This window comes from Sciurus carolinensis, chromosome 10 (assembly GCF_902686445.1).
Source record: "Sciurus carolinensis chromosome 10, mSciCar1.2, whole genome shotgun sequence".
In the NCBI taxonomy this organism is placed as follows: domain Eukaryota; kingdom Metazoa; phylum Chordata; class Mammalia; order Rodentia; family Sciuridae; genus Sciurus; species Sciurus carolinensis.
This window is the reverse complement of record NC_062222.1, coordinates 23,777,507-23,793,334: the sequence shown is the minus strand read 5'-3', so window position 1 is coordinate 23,793,334 and position 15,828 is coordinate 23,777,507. Positions and strand designations below refer to the sequence as shown.

At 42.6% G+C, this 15,828-nt stretch overlaps 1 protein-coding gene across 1 annotated transcript in view; it reads left to right on the top strand.

Annotated features, from left to right (window-relative positions):
* Nr3c2 (nuclear receptor subfamily 3 group C member 2) overlaps window positions 1-15,828 on the top strand; it is a 60,044-nt gene that overhangs the window by 14,919 nt on the left and 29,297 nt on the right. The window contains exons 2-3 of the mRNA XM_047567506.1: window positions 8,219-8,349; window positions 14,537-14,694. Of these exons, the coding sequence (XP_047423462.1) occupies window positions 8,219-8,349; window positions 14,537-14,694 (289 nt within the window). The remainder of the gene's footprint in view (window positions 1-8,218; window positions 8,350-14,536; window positions 14,695-15,828) is intronic.

Below are 15,828 nucleotides of genomic sequence, written 5' to 3'. Positions count from 1 at the left end.
ATTCATGTGAAGGTATGTCAGAATTTCCCTCCTTTTCAAGGCTGAATAATATTCTGTTGGGTGTATGCACCACATTTTGTTTCTCCATTCCCCAATTAGGGGAAACGTGTTACTTCCATCTATGACTGCTGTGATCCTGCTGCCAAGAACATGAGTATACCCAACTTCTTCAACTGATGTGTTCTTAATTCTAGTAGAGATTCGTTAAATAGAAATTAGCATAAGAAAGAAGGGTTGTTTTGTTTGGTTTTTGCTGGGCATTGTGCACACACCTGGAATTCCAGCAACTCAGAAGGCTGGGGCAGGAGGATCACAAATTCAAGGCTACTGTTGGGAGAAATCCTAGTTCTTGGCTGGCAGCAGTGAACGCCTCAAGTGTGTAAGGAAAACTTGCAGGGAGGAGCGTTCCGCTTTGGCTACCTAGGAAAGTAAACAACTGCTCCAGATTGACTCAGTGTTACCAAGGGAACCCGTATAGGAACCTGGTGGTCTGATCCCCCGTGGCACATTGTGATTGGGCAAGAAACCTATAAAATGTATAGCTGTTCCCGCAATAAATGAGTTTGCAGGCTGCTCGCCACAAGCCTGCTTCCACCCAACTCCCGGAGTCTGGGTCTCAACTCTGTGCCCTTACCCCACGTATGAGCTAGCCTGGCACAAGAGAAACTACAGGCTAGTCTGGTCAACTTGGTGAGACCCTGCCTCAAAAATAAAAGGGGCTAAAGATGGACTCGGTGGTAGAGCATCCCCGTAGGAAGAAAGAGGTTTCGGGGGAGAAAGTAAGTAAATTGGTTGGTTTTTTAGGAGCAGAGTTCAAGAACAGTGTATCACATAAGTCCTTTCACAAGGATGACGCGTGAGTAAAAGGGGAAGTCATCTCCGCAGTTGTTTGGCAAAGATGCACAGTTCTTCTGCAAAGGGCAGTTTCTGGAGGCGGAGCAGCATCACAGTGTTCAGAACTGTCTCTGCGAAATACACTGCCTTGGAGGCCTGCCACGGCCACTCTCTGGGAGCTGGCTGGGTGTCGGGGTCACACACAGAAGCCCACGAAGGAATAGCTGGTAGGCATACCCCGGAAACCGTCCATGCAGAGGTGAACTCAGCTGAGCCCCTGACAGGCTGGGTGCTGGAGCAGTTAGGATGGAGTTTGTCTGTGAGAACCTGGGGAAGGCAGGTGGGAGGTCCAGACCATCAGACCATCAGACCATCCCGTCTATTTCTCTTGGCAGATGGAAGCACCTAGCATGTGTTCTCACAGTAGGTGGCCACATCAGGAGGTATCTGTGTGAGTTCAGGCTAAAACAGAGCTCTCGAGTTCCACAGGTTCGGTGTTTTGGCGTTTGGGCTTATCAGTTCATCTGTCTGCTTATATCAGAGTAGCACATGAACGTGAGTCTAGGGTTGCATTTCTGAGGCAGTGATTTCCCCATCAGCTGTTTCCAGAGGGACCTCCAGATAACAGAATGACTAAGCTTTTTGAATGGTTTTTATTTTAGTAATGTAAGCCAGTACCCGAATACCAAAACAAGGGTGTTCCATTGGCCAGTGAGTCCAGGGATTGGTCTCATAATGTAAAATAGGGCAGCACTGTTGACATTAAAGAAGGCAAGATGGCATGAGTCCCATAGATACAAAAGGTGTTCAGATGGTTTAGATACTAAGTTAAAAGCAGACAACCAGCACACAAATCATGAATGTTCTACCACTCTGAATATAATGGGGCTTTTTCCAATTCCTGCTACTCTTATGTGAATAAGCTCCACTTCTAACATTTTATAACTCCAAATTCTCTCAGAAGCAAGGGAAGAAGTGTTTTTTTTGTCAACTCTCGAGTATACACTTTCATACCAAGAGGAATCAAATTTGGAGAAGTTAGTTTATTTTAATTTAATAGTTTAAAACTATTTCCAAATGACCATATGACTTTCATTTAGTGAAATGGACGTTCCGAGAGAGGACCAGATGAAGTTGTAGCTACAAATATATTTGGTTTTCTAGTTGGAGAAAATTTCGTTCACCAAACTGTTGAAATATTTCTTTAAAAATATGTTAGAGCTGTTGTTTTTCATGGATTTTTAACCCAAGCTCCTTAGAATTGGAGCTGGGTCTCTGTGCTCACTCTGATGTTTGTATTTATTTACAAATTAGAGTTTATTCTGTTCCCACAAATGGGAGGATGACATGTACAAGAATATTAGCAGCCACAGTCCAGCAGTAGAGAGAAGGAACCATCAGCTACTCAGCTCTGAGATCCATCTTAACACTCTTGCCACCTTTAAGTCCACTGTTCAAGGGTGACTTTTGGTCACGCATTTGCTTTTGTCATTTAGAAGCTTTGTACAGATTTCTTCCTCATTTCCAAACTAGCCAAGTGTATTTTCACATTATTCTGTTCCAAATGAGGTAAAATTATGAAACAAATAAAAGCACACAGAGGAGTATTTCTGCAAAGTAGCATTGCAACATTAATACAAGTACCAGGCCAAAAAGATCGTCCTCGCTTCTGTTTCTTTGGATGTACATTTCTGTACATTTAATCTAATTGTGCAAAAATGATGTGATATAAAATGTGTTTTCAAGATGGTCTGTTTTCATGAAATTTCGAGCTATCTTGCCTACACAGTACTCCTCATTTAAAGAACTCAATTTCATGCAGTTGGGAACAGCAGTGGAATTTGGACACATGAGATCTTACCATATAATGGCGAGCTCAGGATAAATGAGTAACTATAATAACAAAACCTATGCGGTACTGAATATCTCTTTATAGATAAGATAAGATAAGAGCAAAGAGCAGAAGACTCTTACTTGGGCTGGCAGCAGAAAGAGAGGTCTTGAAGTAAAATACCTGGGTTTGGATACTGACTTGCTTAGGTGTAACGTGCCCCATCATGAGCATGAAGACCCCTCCTCACAGACATTATGAGAATTGGCAAGGGGACATTCAGCTTGGGTGTCTGTATGACAGGGAGGTGACTCAGGCCTTAGGTCAACAGAGAGTTAAAAGAGATGCTGTTCACAGTGAAGTAGCACAGAGTGCTTTCTTTAGGTGTGTTTTCACACGTGAACGATCTAATCTGTTTTCAGGTAGACTCTAACCTGTCTCCTGTGTGGTGTGTGGATGTTTTGTTAACACACTGCAATAACAAACACTTGGGTAAGGAGGTGTTTAGTTCTCATGTTTGGCATTAGGCAAGTCACTTCCACCTTCTCAACATCTGCCTTATCTCTGGTGTTTGCCTTGGTTCACCTTCCTATATATGGGAATGAAAAAATAATAATAAAATATTATTTTCATGAAAGTCATTTTAAGAATTTGATGCTTTCTTGGCTTATTTCTGCCAAATTATCATTGGTCCCTCAGGAAGTATTTTATTTTCTCCAGTATGCTTTTTCTAAAAAAAAAAAAAGCAATAACATTCAGATAATACTTTGTAAGAACTTCCTGATAGTTGGTTCCTATATTCCTGCAAGATTAGAATTAGAAGTAGTATTCCTATTTTACATAGGATAAGCCTAAGTCTCGGAAGTTATGCCATTAAGGACCAGCAAGCCAGCTCATGGAGGGCAGATGGTCTGTACATCAGTAGGTCCTCCGTGGCAGAGCCTAGGGTACCTTTTCTGCCTGTGACATGAGGTAGATTAAGAAATCAAATGCATGAGTGCAGTGTCAGATGCATAGTGTGTTATGTCCATGGGCATCTGCTTTATCTCCATTTTACTTACTGTCTGTCTGTCTCTCTCACTCTCTCTCAGAAACTTTTTGGGAACTTCACAGATGCCGTATCTAATTTCAGGGTCACTTGGTAATCTCAGCTTCTGTAAACAGCAGTATTATCTTGCTTAATCATTGCCATCAAATGCAAATTTGCATATCTTCAGTTCATTACATTGTCGTCTTTGCTTTTTCCTCTTTCTCATCCATTTGTGAAATACTTTTAGAGCAAAAATTGACTCTTAGTGCTTGTCTATCATATACTTTTGGACACTTAAGGCAGTTGGACATAGATCCTGCCTTTAAGAAGCTGGTCATTAGCAGTCAGAATGATGGAACAAACCTGAGCCATTTTTTTTCTCAAAACACATAGAAATTTTGCTTTAAGAAAGACAGTCTTAGGTACATAGGCAAACTTTAAAAAAAAAATATGCAAGAACAGGGAATCCATAGCCAGCTTGGTTTAACATAGAACTGAAGCTGCAGTTGGCCCACACAATATTGTTTGCAGGTATATGCTTTCTGGGCGGACATTGGAACACAAACAGGAAATCAGAGCAAGAACTTACACTCCAGCAAAGCTGGGGTCTGAAACAGGACCCTTCTCATGAACTCGGGACTCTGCACAGATTTCACTGTCTACTAACAAGGACAGGAAAACTCAACCAACCAGCCAGCCCAGGGATGTGTTGAGGAAGCTGAAAGAAACAAGAAACAAGCTGGTACCACATCAAATGTGAAGTCTAAATTTAAACTACTCGAGTCTTACAGAAGCATTTCAGCTGATAACTTAGCATAAAGACTGATCCAGAACAAGTGAAATACTTGTAGTCATGACAGGTTTAATCTCTTCCACAAGCCCATACCCATGGGGCTCACCCAGGAGACAATATAGGCCCCAAAAATGCACTTTGACATGTCATATTTGCATCCCCCAAAAATGAAATATGAAGGAAACTAAAATAAAACATGTTTAAAATATCTAGAGATATGAAGGGCTTATAATAACCATAGGAAGCATCCTATGGGGGGGGGGCTTGGGAAAGAACTTAGAGCACTTCTAAGCTCTTTGACATGAAAAATACTGCCACTCATTAAAACACTGTAGACATTAAACAATGAATCAGACATAAAGAAAAAAGTTTGATTGGAAAATCTGAGAAAATCACCTAGAACACAGCACAGAGATCTAAGAAGACAGGAAAGATGAAAGGGAACTTCCTCTGGACTTCACGGTGAGAAGATCCAGCACAATGCTAGCTAAGAGGACGTCGAAAACAGAGAGAGACCAGAATGGGCTAGGGCGACATTTGAAGAAGCAATGGCGAGGATATTTCAGGACAGAAAAAAATATATATATCTACCCCTTCAAATTAAATAAGGACATTGTGTTTCAAACAGGAAAAATAGAAAAATCAGTATGCATCTAAGTATATCATAACAAAACTGTAGGCATCAGATAAACGCAGTGTGGGGGTGGGGAGCTACCACGGAGAAGATGCAGGTTACCTATGGGAGACTGACTGACTGGAAGTTTCCAAAACCACAATTAAGGCCCAGGTGTAGCAGAATACGCTCTTCAAAGTACTGACGGAAATTACCTGCCAAGCTTTTAAAATTATCCTGTAAGAATCAAGGGGAAACAAAGACATCTTCAGACACCTTGAGACTAAAAAACTTGAACTTCTCTCAGCTATGAGCTACTGCTGAAAGAATGACTAAAATGTACTCCTTAATAAGTCAGAAATTGAACCCAGAGGTGAAGATAAAGCATAAGAAGTGACAGGGATCAGAGAACCACTTTGGTAAGTGTAAGTAAACAGGGCATATGTCCAGGTGGGAGAGGGACAGACCAGTTTCAGTGGTCTGGGCTGTGGATACTTGGAGAACAGTCCTGTGCAAGAAGGGAAGCTGAGCAGGAACCAGGCCTTCGCAGGTGCCAATGGGAAAGCTGTTGACTAACTTTAGATTCTTTAAGTAAGCAAGTTCTCAATTCTGGAATAAGTATTGCAGGTGTGAAATTAGGATACATAAACTTCCAAATCCAGCAGAGGAGGGTGGGTTCAAAAGTTGGATCAACCCTAATCAAAGTAGAAAAAGAGAAGCAAAGAAGAGAAAGAGGGATGGGGAGGAAGTTAAGATAGCAGGAAACCTCGTAACAGTAATGGTGGTAAGTGGAAGCAGATTAAACTGGGCTATTAAAAGTGAGAGACTCAGATTTTTTTTTTTTTAATTCAGCCTTTTGCTGTTTAGAAGACACACATGGGAAGTTTGAAACTAAGGGATTAATAAATGATGTGGGAGATTTTAGGCAAGTTCTAGAGAAAGAAATGGGGAGAGGGAGAAAGACATTAAGAGCAGATCAAATTTTTAAGGAAAAAAAAAATATTAAGAATGGAAACAGGAGACAGGCATGGTGGCACACACCTGTGGCCCTGGCTATTTGGAGGTTGGGGCAAGAGTATGGATTGAGACCAGAGGTTCTGGACCAGCCTGGACTTAAAAGAGTAAAAAGAATAAAAATTGTGTTACCCAATGATAGAAGGAGAAAAGAAAAAAAACCTTGAATGTGTACAGTTATGAAGAAACATCACCCAAGAAGAAACCTAAATGATCAGTCAACATTTGCAAAAATGACAAACCTACTGGTGATAATGGAAATGGAAATAAAAACAACAAGGGGTCGCCCTTTCAACCCCCTCTCCCCTCAGATGCATGGGATAATGGTGAGCTCTGGTGGGAAGTGGAGTAGAAGGTCCCAGAGGCCCTGCTGGTGGGAGGGAGAGCAGCAGATGTGCACAGAGCCACCACCCAGCCTTTCTTTTCTGCCTCAGTCACGTGGAAGCACACAAGGCTATTCCTTGGGTATCACTGGTAACAGCAATAAGGAGGAAGGAACCCTAGTGTCCCTTTATGGGGACTGGATGTATAAGCTGTGCTACATTCAGACAAAGCTTGAAGCAGCTAAAACGAATGAAGAGTTACCTGTATGGAATAGATACCCCTCACAATGACACATTCAGTAAAAATAAGTTGCAGAAGGATGTGTGTATCTAATTTCACATTTCCATAAAACACTGTGTCTGTGAGCTGATTTTATAGACACAGGTATGTGTAAGTGAAATGTGCACCTCTGAGAGGAAATAATAATACCCCCAGCTGGGTCGTTTCCTTCCTGAGTGATGAAAGGATGGTCAGATCAGAGAGGAAGACCAAGCAGAGCTCCATGCGGCCATCTTGAATTTTTTAAAACTCTGAAACAAATATGGCAACAGTATTAGCATTTGTTCACATTGTTAATTCTGGGTGGTAGATCCATGGGCTTGTGCCTGTGTGTGTGTGTGTGTGTGTGTGTGTGTGTGTGTGTGTGTGTGTGTGATATTTTCTTAATTTAAAAACAGTTTCAAAACAGTTTCTAGCTTATCATGGGACAGGAAAGAGAGGAAACAATCATCCAGAGCAAGCCATGTTGTGCTGCATTATGGGTTTCTTCAGAGTTGGGCTGCAAGAGATTTCTGCCATTCCAGGGCAGCAGAATGCAGCCTGAAAGAGGGATGACCTGCTGCTTTCCTGCAGCACCGCCTGCTTCCAGGCATCTCGATGAGCACACCAGCCACCATGGCCTCTTTCCCCGTGTCTTCCACCTGTCAAGTCCTTTCCCGTTTTTCACAGATAGTCTCTTCACCTTTGCAGTCTTTTCATCATAAACCAGCAGTTAGCCCAGGGCCTTCCAATAGGTTTCTACTTTGAAGGAAAATATCTTAAAAAGTGATGCTTTGCTTACTTCTCAAGGAAAGAGAGAAGGATGTTCCGTTGCCCTGTGATGTGTTTCATGGACGTGCTCGGATGGTGGAGGGCGGGGACGGGTGGACTGCATGTGTGAGAATGTTTGTATACATGGTGCCAAACTCCCTGTGGCCCTCTCTTGATGGGAGCGATTCTGCCTGGGGTTCTCACCTTTTAAAATTCTGTTTAACTTCTCTTTCTAGACATGCTGCTGTACATGGTTAATGAGCATACTCTTGACCCCCGGAAGGAAGGGCCTGTGGGGAATACGATCGTCCTCACTGTCCTCCACTCGGGGCATCTAGCCTGGCCCTGTACAGAAGTGCTCTGTGCCTGTGCTCAGAAAGCAACAAGAGTCTCAGGTCCTGGCTCACATTGCAGCAGCTTCTCTGCTTTCTGGATGATCCACGTCACTATAACCATCATTAGTTAGTGTTGCTCTGAGCATAAAATGAAATCCCGGCCCACTTTGAGTAGGGTTGCCTTCAGTGCTTCTCACATTTGTTCTGGGTAGTAGGAAGCGGAGCAGCAGCATTGGTCCAGGAGCTGTTGACCAGTTCCTCTGAAAGGCATCTGTGTATCTTGTAGACGTCAGCTCCATCCCGAAGCCAAAAGGAAAGTTCTGACTCGGGTCTCTCATTAAGCTGCTTCGGGCTACCAGTCTGGGTCTGCTAACGAACCTTGTGTCCTCAGACATTTGCTGCTTTTTCTTTGCAGAGAGAAGATGCATCAGTCTGCCATGTATGAACTGTGCCAGGGGATGCACCAGATCAGCCTTCAGTTCGTTCGACTGCAGCTTACCTTTGAAGAATACACCATAATGAAAGTTTTGCTGCTCCTAAGCACAGGTATAGCGATGTCCACCCTGGCACTTTTTCTACATTGTCAGATCATCTTCCCTATAAAAGAGTAGCCCATTAATAGTATTCAGAGTTGGTAGTGATAATGATGATAATGTTGAGGAGATGGGTGGAGGGCTTTGGCCTTTGATGAACTAAGTTACTGCTGGGTATGAAACTTTGTTCGCATGAAAGACCATAGCCGTTATTTCATTCAACCACTAAATATGTACTAAGTGTCTGTCGTGTGTGTGGTCGGATTGGGCAACTCAGGAAACACAGGAATGAACGACACACCTGTCTCTACCCTCAGGGAGCTTATCCTGTAAGACACATCTAAAGATAATCTCACACATTGTGACAAGTGATGATTTACAGTGATAGAGGAAAGGGGCCAGGAAGTTCTGGGTTGCAGGGAGATGTGGCACAGCTGGATCTTGGAGGGTTTTTCCAAGGTTTACAGATTGGGTATGAACCACGCGATGCCGTCAGGGGATAGTGGGAGTGTGGACGCGTGCAGACGTGTGCTGTATAAGCAGTAGCATTAATTTTAGGGGAGGAGGGTTTTCTTGTCTCTTAATTTTTTAATTTTTATTTTACATAAATATGTGTTCATTTAATTTTTCAAGGTGCATCAGATTATGTTGGGTTGTAGGGGATACGGGGAATAAGGGTGGGAAGTAGATTGGACCAGATCAACCAGTGCCCGTTGAGGAAATCCACACTTATTAGGCAAAGGAACACAAGGCCGAAGGCAGTTGAGCAGGGGACTGGCAGGATCAAAGCTGTGCTTGTGGCTTCGTGAAGATGCAGCTGGCAATGTGGGGGTTAACGGGGAAGGAGAGAAGCAAAGACGGGCGGAGAACTCAGCCCGACTGGCTGTGGCCACGCAGGCCTGGCTTATGCTGAGGGGTTGTGTGATGGACAAGAGCAAGTGTGTTGGGGAAACCGGGCAGAGTTGGCCTTGGCAGCCAACGAGAAGGGGGAGGAAGCGTGGTGTCGGTCACAAGTGACACACAGGTTTGGTGACAGCAAAATGACGACCGTGACGGTAATGCCAGTCGTAGAAATACATGTTGGGACTTGGAGAGGATCTCGTACAGTGTAGAACGAGTTCTATTTTTGGATGGGTTAATGTTTTGATGTCAGCTCTGTGTCCTAATAGAGATGGCCAGAAGATGGGGAAGATTGGGGACTGGGACGGAGAAGACACATTTGAAATATAAATTATGCAGATTGAAAAAGAAATAGTCATTTACACTCAGAAGTTTCACGGAGTTGCCGTGGCGTAAAGAGAAGGAAAGAAGCTGTTAAACTTTGGTAAAGGTGATGGCAGAGGCCGAAGGGACAGAGACAGACTGTCAGAGAGGTCGGCAACTGGAAGGAAGCCAGGTGTGGCGGGTTCCCAGAAGGGGTATGACTAACGTGTGGCTTGTCAGAGAAGCTGAGAAGCTACTGGAGTTGACCATTAGGCATCGGACAGGTGCCAGGTGGCCAGCAACTTGCAGATTGACAGGAAGCTTTTTTGGGCTTCTGGAACCAAGTATGAGAAGAGAAAGTCGATAGCATGAGGTGGCAGGGCAGACGGGACAACAGGATTAGCCTTGGCGAGGACATTGGGCGCTTTATTCCTCAGACAACGACACAGGCCTTTTCAAACAGAAGGGAAAGAATCTGAGGAAGTTCACGCGAGATGAGGGGGAGGCCCAGGGGACAGTAGGGAGAGGAAAACTCTGAGCCAAGTGCCGTTGCCTCTGAGGAAACTGAGAAATGTCCTGGATGTCAGGAGCCAGCAAGGCTGCCACCGTGAGCGTCATGGCCTTCAGAGGACAGGTCATTGTGTGTGAAGCAGAAGAGAGCATCCAGTGCATGCCCAGCCCTTGCTGGGACCTGGGCAGCAGGGACTTAGAGAAGGGACAGTCTTCTGCAGAGTCCTCTGGAGGAAATGGCTTCATGAGCCCAGGCAGCCAGGTGGAATGGGTCAGAAGATGTGTTATTTTGAGCAGAGAGACTGAGTCTGGGGGCGAGGGATCCCGGTGAGGTAGTGGTAAGGGACGCAGGGGCGACAGAGAGTAACAAGCAGGCCTCTCTGCCTTGAGCACCTGGATGTGTGTTTCTGCGTAGTCTGGATGCGATGCTCACGGTAACTCTGGGACATTGGTAGCCTGGGGTTAGATAGAAAGGAAACATAAAGGGAGGACAAGGAAATAAAATTTTCATGCAGAAGTTCTGCATACTTTTCCAGGCCTGTCACTCCCTAAACCAGTCTCTCTCCCAAGCCTGTCACTTCCACATTTCTTGGGAAATCTGTAAATCTACCTGTTCACTGTTAATTAGCCTACTAATAAACAGATAAAGCAAAGAGAGTCGATGACATTTTGAGAAACCAATCATTTAGGGGACCTTCTAAGTCATCTACTGATCAGATCATGGAGATCACCCCCACATACCTTCCCATGCCCGTCCCTCACCAAGTTTCTTTTAAAAGGGGCCCCCAAAACACATCTCCCTCTCAAGATGACCCACATTCTCCCTTGAATGGATATTTCTTACTTTCCTAAATAAATCTCTGTGCCTCTGCTGACGTGTGCTGACATTTTTCCATCACATGTGTCGTGGACCCCAAATGTCCTGCATTGAGCTTCCCGCTCTCCCTGGGAGCTCTTTGGAACCCTCTTCCAGGGATAGCTCGTCTCCCATGACAGCCCCATTCTAAAACTGACAAACCAGAAGTAGCTCAGTGTCATTGTCCAGTATCCTATTTGAGTTAGGGGTCAGACCCTGGGCTTTGGGCTTCACCTCGGGTCTTGTCCCTGTCCTCCCTGCAGCCATGAGCACAGGCTGATTGGTGGCTGAGGTGCAAGACAGCAGTGGGGAGGGAAGAGAACGGATCAGGCAAAATCACAGCGCCACAGCAGAGGGGACAAACCCGCGGCCCTGGCAGGGAGGGAGCCAGCAGTTCACAGCTGTGTTTTGTTTGGCCAACACAGGTTTGGGGTTGCTTTTGGCCTTTTGTCTTGTTTTCGTTGAATGTGATTTGCCCTGGGCAGGGCGGGTTTCCTCCAGTTAGCCGCAGACCCCACCATTCCTCACTATTGCACCCAGCCCCATCTCCTGCAGCCGGGGTGTTTGCAACCCCTTGTCTGCAGGGTCAACAGAGCAGAATCAAGCTTTCTGTCCCCATCCCACTCCATCAAGGTTTCTCCCATTCCAAATTTATCCTTTCTGGAGTGTACTTTGGAAACATGACCTTTGAATTCAGTGAAAGTGATTTTAGTACATTTTCCAAGCTATCTTTCTTAATCACTCCTGGTTAAGGAGAAAATATGTATGTGTGTAGGTATGTATGTATTGCACACATATGAACACACATGCACACACATCCACACCAAGATGTACGATCAATGAATAGCATTGAAGTGAAATTCTATTTTCTAAAAATGCCTTTGCTACTAATTCTTTACAAATTTTGACTATTCCGTCTTATTTGATGTCTTATCCTTTTACATTCATTTAGTCTTTTAGCCTTTAATAGATTCTGATATCATTATGAGACTACCTGAATCAATTTAATAGCTCCCAAGTAGCTCAGTACTTTCAAATCTTGACTTCTTTTAGATGCAGAAAAAGCAAAATTAAAAGGCAGGAAACATAAGAAGTTCATGAATCACAGAACTGCAGGCTTTAGTAAGCTTGATTTGCCAGTCTGTGATAGAATGCATGAAAATTGTTCTAATTGAGAAATTTTAAAATGCACACCTGATGTCCAGTATATCAAGGAAGGTTTGGTGGGTTTGGTGTTTTTTTTTTTTTTTTTTAGAAATAACATCAAAAGACTCTCAGGCTCTTTATGCTTGCAAAGGAAAGCCGACCAACTTGTACTTCAGTTGTCTCTGCTCTTCTCCAGTCCGTAGATTCTGGAGGTTTTCCAGCAGCCCTGCTGCATTTAATAAGCAAATTCAGAAACTCTGGGCAGACCTCCAGAATTTGAGGTTTTGCTTTAGTTCCCTTTATTTGTTGGTTTGTTTCAACTTCTAAAAAATCTGGCTGGAAAATTGGTACAGTATATTTCAGTTATAGCAATAAAATGTAAGTAATAATATTTGACAAGATATAATTTTGAGACTTTCTGATAACACAACTATCAGAAATACAGTTAATCTTAGCTGACATATCAAAGAATGTTGAAATAGAGTAGGGAAATTTATTTTAATGGTAGATAATTTTTAATGTATAGAGTTTCATCCATATAAATATCCATATTAAAAAATTAAAGGCTTGCTTGTATGGTTTTATAACTTTGAAATGTTAATCTGCATGGGCAACAAAGGCTCTTATTTGCAAAGTTTCCATTTCTTTTAGAAAGTTTTATGTTAAAATTTTGGCAGAAAGTGGATCTATAGCTTTACTATTAACTTCCTGGTTGTTACCATCCTTCCTTATGTGTTTTTTTTTTTTAATACTTCTAAAACAAGATTTTAATTTTAAGGAAGGAAAACCTATTTGTTATATAATGGATGGCATTAACTATTTATGTGGAAGGCTGATATTTAAAACCACAACTAATACTTCAGCAGCCTCAGGAATTTGTATAGTTGATGTTAAGGGGGTGATTTTTTCCCCCTACAAAAATAGATTTAAATAAACTTCAAATCAAAAGCCTCAACAATTAAACTCAAGGAGATTATTAACATAATAGCAGAAGTTAATTTGCAAGATAATTCATATCTTTATTTAGGACAGCAGGGTTTATTTGGAAACAGTGGTACACCTGGCTTCCAGGGTCTCACATAATATTCAGAAACTGTCCTTAGCCATTCTAAAGTGCTGATGACCAAAGGAAATTATTTACACCAGTTATGAAGAATTAGCAAATATGATTATATAATTAAGAAGTGGAAGTAAAAGCAGTTTCAAAACTCAGGAGATGACTATCAGAAGATGAATTTTCATTAGGTCTTCATCTCCTAAAAATAAAGCTCTGGGTGATCTTATTTTGGGGAGTTAAAGCATAAACATGACCATCCGTTGACCATAGTGAAAAACAAACATGTATTAAGCAGATTGTCAAAAGAGACACCTTAAACTAAAACTGCCTGACACCTCCTCCTCCTCCCTGACCCCCTTCCTTGATAAAGTGTCTTCATCTGGGCCCTGGAAGGAGCAGGACAGGGGGCATTTGACATGCTTGAAGTCCTATATCCCTAAATATTGTTCTGGGAAAAGGGAAAGAGAGTGTTGGAAATTGAACCCAGGACCTTGCAGGTAGGGGATACTACCACTGAGCCACATTCCTGCCGCCCCCAAATAATCCTTGTAAATGAACTTCACTTTGTTTCAATATAAAACCTAGCTGCTATGGAACACAAGAGAAGAAAACATAATCCTTAATATTCTACCTCACCAAAGGCAGAAGTGATCATGGTGTTTTTCTCTGAAAGTTTCAAGCCTGTCTCGAGTGTCCAGCCACTGTGGGTGTTCCCTCACAGACCAGCACAGAGACCAAGTGCACAGGTCACATGACAGAGCCTCCGTGGTCAGGTGGTCCTGGAGCAAAGAATGTAGAAAGTGCTTCTTTGTATGCAGCATCCTTCCCTTGGTAGAAGGCCAGCTTCTGAGAATGTCTGACATTCGAACTTGAATGTATAAGCTGCTGCTTTCTAATGCCGGCCAGAGTAGATGGTTCTGGCTCTTCCAGTTGTCCTGAAAATTAAAATTGTTTTCCTACCTCTGAGGTATTGGCAAGTTAAGGTTCTTAGAGCACTTAATAACAGACCATGTAGTGTTGTGGTTAAGAAACAGGCATTGAAAACAGACAAACCTCAGTTTACACTACCCCTACTCTGCCATTTTTTTATTGTGCACTTGGGCACATGAATCAACCTCCAGTCCAGTTTTCTCATCTGCCCAATGAGAATAATATAATGGTTATATCCCAATGTTGGCGTCAGGATTAAGTGAGCAGAGTAATAATACGTATCTGGTACGTGAAAATTATTCTTCTTTTGTGTAGGTGTATGTGCAGGTGTTTACCGGTAGATAACTACCTTATTTATTTGTTAATTCCAATTATTGAGATTTTGCATCCAACCTTGTAGTCAGTATATGAGCTTAAAGTATTCAAGGCCATTTAACTGCTAAGATGCTGAAGCTCTTTTCATCCTGGCAATTTATATGTCTGTATTCCTTACCACAGTTCCAAAGGATGGCCTCAAAAGCCAGGCTGCATTTGAAGAAATGAGGGCGAATTACATCAAAGAACTGAGGAAGATGGTAACTAAGTGTCCCAACAATTCTGGGCAGAGCTGGCAGAGATTCTACCAACTGACCAAACTTCTAGACTCCATGCATGACGTAAGTACAGCCCTTGGTTTCTGTTCAGTGAAGGAGCAACACACATACACACACACACACACACACACACACACACACACAAACACAGAGTAGGCAAAACAAACTCACAGAGCTGAGTTTTCAGGGCTTTGAGAAGAATGAGCGTAAAGTGTTCAGAGGGAGGCAGCAAGAGTTAAAATCCGGTTAAGGAAATTTTTCTTCAGATAATCTTTGGAAGAAGCCTCATTTATAACAAAGGGTATGGCTCTGTGCCCTGGACCAGGGAAGGGCCTCAGATCTGCTACAGGTGTCCGATTGAGTTTCACATTTTTTGCTTGCAATTTAGGAAATGTTTGGTTAACAAAAATGTTTGCCTTCACATTGCATAAATAGTGACCATCTTCTATAACTGTTAATCTAATAACTCAATCTTTCAAAAACATTATTAGTGGTACAGGGCCAGTGTGGATCATCTCAGTCTTTGCCAAATTTTGAATCCTATATTCATTATTCTTCCTTGCCCTATATAAATACAGAAAATAGATTATGAGCTCGTTTCTGATCTAATCAAGTAAAGATGTAGTTGGGGTGCTTGTTAGCAGTTTCTATAAAATATTAGTCTGGATAACTTGCTTTGTGTGTCATGAACGTACGCTTCTTGTTTCACTTTAAAAGCAACTTTTCTAACTCTGGCTTAAAGAACATTGATATGCAGTCAAGCCAAGGTAGTTCTGCCTATCTGTAAAATTTCCATACTTTCTTTTGGAGAAATTATTGTCCACATTCAGCCTGTATGATTTAAACAACAATTTTTTTCAGATATTTTCTATGAAGGAAAATGTTGACAGACTTGGTGACCGATACTGTAATAGCACTTCTATAGAAATAATGGTTTGTCCTTCAGAAGTTAGTTCATGCCAGTAGAATGTCACCTCTCTGATACTAATGGCATAGAATTGGTTGGAAAGGAGTGTCACTTCCAGGTGTTTTACCTTGAGACCCTTGGGTATCGTGGGCCTTTGCTTTCTCTGAATTTCTCATTTGGTGAGTCATGTCCAAGGTGAATTCAGTCATCAGTACTTTTGCTAATAATAAGAGCTTTACAGAGTGTAGTTTAGTGGAAAATCTTGGAAATCAGAGATGATGGTAGGCAAG